We start from the raw sequence: 4,349 nt of genomic DNA, 5'->3' as shown, positions 1-4,349 counted from the left end.
TTTTTTATATAAATATATAAAATATTTTAGATAATTTTTATATTAATAATTAACAATATATCTTATTTTTAAATTTACTTTAATTACATCAGTTAAGAATAAAACCACAAATCGTTATATTTAGTGTTCTAAAGATATCCAAAATATAGTTATTAAAATCGAATCGGATCGAGTAGTTCAATTAAAAAATCGATAAACCAGACTCTAAATTAATTTGGTCTAATATTCTGACGGCTTAAAAAAATAATTAAAATCAGACAAAACCCATCAGAATTGCAAGTTAATAATTAAAAAAAAGAAAAATTCGTAGGTTCAAACTTGGGCATGCAGCAGCTTGGCCAAGCTTTTCGTTATATTTGCCCCTTTTTTTAATTTATATTTATTAATTATTAATTATAATTTAGAGCCACCCACCAAACCATCCTTGCATCAAATCTGCCCGGTTGAATTCGATTCAATCCGTCCGGCTTTCATAAAACCCGGCCTCCCAGCCGTATTTTCAAAACCTGGATCGGGTCATGCTTCTTGAATAAAAAAAAAAAACACTGTCTCACACAAAAAAGGAAGCCCTAATTTCTGACCCCAACACTCTCAGGCTCTGAGACGCTCACTGTCTCTCACAAACTCAACTCACGTCTCACCTCATCTCTCTCAGTTTCTCGGACTCAGACTCTCACCGTCTCTCAACTCAACTCTCTCCGTCTCTCGACTTCAGAAACAGAAGCAGCCAGCAGCGAGCGAGAGAGAGAGAGAGAGAGAGAATGGGAGCAAAGGGAAAGAAGAGGAGAGAGAAGAACTACAGAGCTGCTCATGGCGGCTACAGTGGCCTCCCTCCCCCGCCTGATCCTTCCAAGCTCGACGCTTTGCCTTCCAAAATTCGCCAAATCATGTCTTTCACTCAGTCCCAACAAAAACACATTGATAACAAGGACAAACACCATTATTCCCATGCTCAAAATGTAAGCTTGAAGGTTTCAATTTTCGCTCCAATTCCGGGTTTATCATTTCATTTTTTTTGCTCATCGGCTATAGTTTGTTTCTATTGGTGGCTATTACTTCATTTTCAATCAATTTTCTGAAATAATTTTGTTTGGTTAGGTTTCCTATTATTCTCTCCTCTTAACAAATTCTGAACAATGCTGGTAGTTCAGTACATAGACATAACGAATAAGATTACTTTTAGTTCATACTTTGCCATGATAAGTTATTAGAATTCGATAAATTTAGAGTTTTGTTTAAACAAATGGATAACAAAAATAAATATGAGTATGCAGTGATGAACACAATGTGTCCATGACAGTAGGAAACTGCTTATTGATATGTGATTTCAATCCGATTCATATTAGTTCCTGATATGTTTTCAGTTCTTTGTTATGTATTCCCATTTATCTAATAATTTTCTGTGGAATTTCTCTTGTTTTTCTCTGAGGAGGTGTTTCTTTTGGGATTTGATCAAGGCAAAATTCCTAGGAATTAAATTACAAACCACTTTCCTTTTTAACCTGTTGGTTAATTTTGATATTTTTTTTTATTTTAAAAATTCACAAACATATATATACATATTAAGTTGAATTCACTAATAGCCGAATTCTAATTTGTATAAATAAGTAAGAAAAGGGAAGACGGGCAAAGTCATGTTTGAATTGTTAATGTTGAGTTCTATGTATTAAGGTAGATGAGATGTTTTATTGTTGTTGCTGTTAAGAATGCTTCTATGCTCTGAAAATGCTGCTTATCTTAATTGAATATCAGAAGGGACTGATATTTCTAGTAATGTTAGCGAATATTACATTCATGTAGTCCTTAGCTGTAATGTGTTTCATAGTTTAATGATCATCAAACTCTATGAGCTTGGCATGTGAATTTTTTTTTTCTTGAGGAATATTTTTCTGTGTGTCAGTGTTTTGCTCTTTCTTTGTTAATTGCATAAGTTGGTTAATTTGAGCCTTTTTTCTAGGTCCTTATTTATCACATATCTTGATTTTACTCGAGTTTTTCTTTTAGAAGTCTTGTATTTAATGTATAGTCCAATTTGCATTTTTATCATTGTGGTTCTCTGTTTAACACTTCAATTGACTGCATTATTTTCCGAACATATTTGGCAAAAAAAAAAAAAAAAAATACAAATACAAGAAAAATTGCAACCTCCAACAAGTTTTGTTTGTGGTTGTTAGTGATTATTTCTTGGGGTGTAATGCTTTTTTTGTTTTGGGTATTTATTTGGTCATTGTTTGCACAGAAAATCCCTTTGAAGGACAAAGGTGGACTTGGAACTGCAAATGGCAAAGTCGAAAATACTAATGAACAATTGAAGGAATCTGACCATGGTGATGGTGATTATGAACAGCCTATGCATAGTAGTGAAAATGATAAGAAAAAGAAGAAAAGAAAGAGGAAGGAGGTTAAGGATCTTAGATTTGCAATGGAGCCTGATAAAACTAGCTCCCAGTTAAAAAGAAAGGAGCGCAAGAAAAAGTAAGTGTACTAATGATTTTTAATCCAAGTAATTGTCTATTATTTTGAGTTCTGGCAAGTGGCACTTTAGGATTCCAATCTGAATTTTGTTACAATTTTCATCCTATCAGTTTAAACTCTTCGCATTGTGGTTGCATCCGTACTGAGGCCTCAATGATCTTTGTCATATTCTGTGTTCAAATGGCAGCTTAATCTTTTATTAGGAAAACCAGCTTTCTTCTAATAGAATTTTAAATTCAGCAAAATAGATTTATCCCAATGTTTCTTTCGTTGTTTTTGTATGATCAGTTAACAATGTGCATCAATGGTAAAACCACTTTGTTATGTCAGATATATATGGCCTTCAATGTCATTTTATATTGCACTCAACATGAAATGCCTCTGAATGAAAGAACTGTTGCCGAACATAGCTTTAGCTTATTGTAATCTCAATCGTAATAAATACTTCAGGTATTTAGAGGCAAAGAAGAAGAAGAAGCAGAAAAAATCCCATGAAGAAGATGAATTAGACTTCCCTGGGCATGAAAAAATAAAATTTGGAGATATTGTGCAAGCTCCACCAAAGTTAGCTGTCATTCCTAGGGTAAATACTTTGGAATCCTTGGCTTTCATTGATGGATCAGGCAATATTTATTTTAACATTTTTTGTTTTCTTTTTTTCCCCCACATAATAAAGGCGTTCAAGAATGCTCAAGATGCTTCACAAGAAAGACTTCGACTCAGGGCCATCGAGGAATACAGGAATCGTAAAGGATGGAAATCAAGACCAGGAAGTCATCTTCCACCTTCCTTGACATAAGCCCCTTCAAACTACTCTCTGTAGTTCAATGAATCCTTGTCCAATATAATGGAGGAGATAGACACGGTTGTTCCAGTCTTTTTTCTTGGAGATGGGGTTCTTCTTCATTCAGAAGTAATGTGTATTATTTCTAGAAGTTCCCAGTGGCACACACTTGTAAACGTGTGATAGTTTTGAAGCATCAATGATCTTTGCAATTTTGATTTTTTTTTTCTTTTATTTTTTCTCTCTTTTTTTAACCCCATTGTCCCAAGTCTTGTTCGTCATGTACTGCATCCTTGTGATGTTGAAGCTTGAGAAGCCATGCTTTTGGGTGTAGAAAATGAAGGCAAATGTGAATTTGGGGTTCGGATTAAGGCTTCTAGCATTTTATATCGTTTTTATTTTTTCTTTTTTTTTAGTAAAAAGAATTTGCCAATAAGTAATAGTTCAAATGACATAGTCTCCCCATACTAAATTAAGAGGTTGCGGGTTCGAGTCTCCTATCTTTGGTAAAAAAAAAAAAAAAGTAAAAAGAATTTTCTTAGCGTAGTTGAGTATTTAGTATTTATTTATATACTAATTACTAGTCGCCTCTTACATTTAATCAATCTCTAAATAATATGGGGTGTGGGAAACGGACCCGGATGTCCTTAGAAGGGAAGCTGAATCCTTCTATAAACGCCTATTCTGCCAGTCGGAGGATGTAGACTTAGGTTGTCTTGGTGATGTGCCACTGCCTTCCCTGAATGATGAAACCTGTTGTAGCCTCACAGCGCCAGTTACTCTGGAAGAAGTTAAGTCGGCTGTTTTCAGTATGCATTCTTTTAAGGCGCCGGGCCCTGATGGGTTTCAGGCTTTCTTCTTTAAAGAATACTGGAAGATTGTTGGTTTTGATGTTTGGACTATGGTTCGTCATGCGTTCTCTGGTTTGGATATGGATCCAAGGATGATGGAAACTCTTGTGGTTCTTATTCCGAAGGTAGAAAACCCGGTTTCCATGAAGGATTTCCGACCAATTAGTCTCTGTAATGTGGTTTACAAAGTTATAACGAAGGTCCTGGTCAATAGACTTCGTCCCCATCTCAAAGAGATT

General features: G+C 34.8%; 1 protein-coding gene across 1 annotated transcript; it reads left to right on the top strand.

Annotated features, from left to right (window-relative positions):
- The first annotated feature begins 554 nt into the window (after positions 1–554).
- On the top strand, positions 555–3,631 carry LOC107639784 (coiled-coil protein). The gene is made up of 4 exons (XM_016343387.3): positions 555–959; positions 2,240–2,475; positions 2,926–3,058; positions 3,152–3,631. Exons 1-4 carry the CDS (start codon positions 762–764, stop codon positions 3,272–3,274), a joined length of 690 nt encoding a protein of 229 aa, XP_016198873.1. The 5' UTR covers positions 555–761; the 3' UTR covers positions 3,275–3,631.
- The last annotated feature ends 718 nt before the right edge of the window (positions 3,632–4,349 follow it).

The sequence above is a fragment of the Arachis ipaensis genome, chromosome B4, assembly GCF_059453495.1.
Source record: "Arachis ipaensis isolate K30076 ecotype BB chromosome B4, ASM5945349v1, whole genome shotgun sequence".
Lineage (NCBI taxonomy): Eukaryota > Viridiplantae > Streptophyta > Magnoliopsida > Fabales > Fabaceae > Arachis > Arachis ipaensis.
Note: the sequence above shows the minus strand (reverse complement) of the source record. Positions and strands in the feature narration are given on the sequence as shown.

Coding starts and splice junctions, on each gene's coding strand:
- LOC107639784 (XM_016343387.3), top strand. CDS start 762: ATGGGAGCAAAGGGAAAGAAGAGGAGAGAGAAGAACTACAGAGCTGCT. Junction 960..2,239: donor ATTATTCCCATGCTCAAAAT/GTAAGCTTGAAG, acceptor TTGTTTGCACAG/AAAATCCCTTTGAAGGACAA. Junction 3,059..3,151: donor AGTTAGCTGTCATTCCTAGG/GTAAATACTTTG, acceptor CACATAATAAAG/GCGTTCAAGAATGCTCAAGA.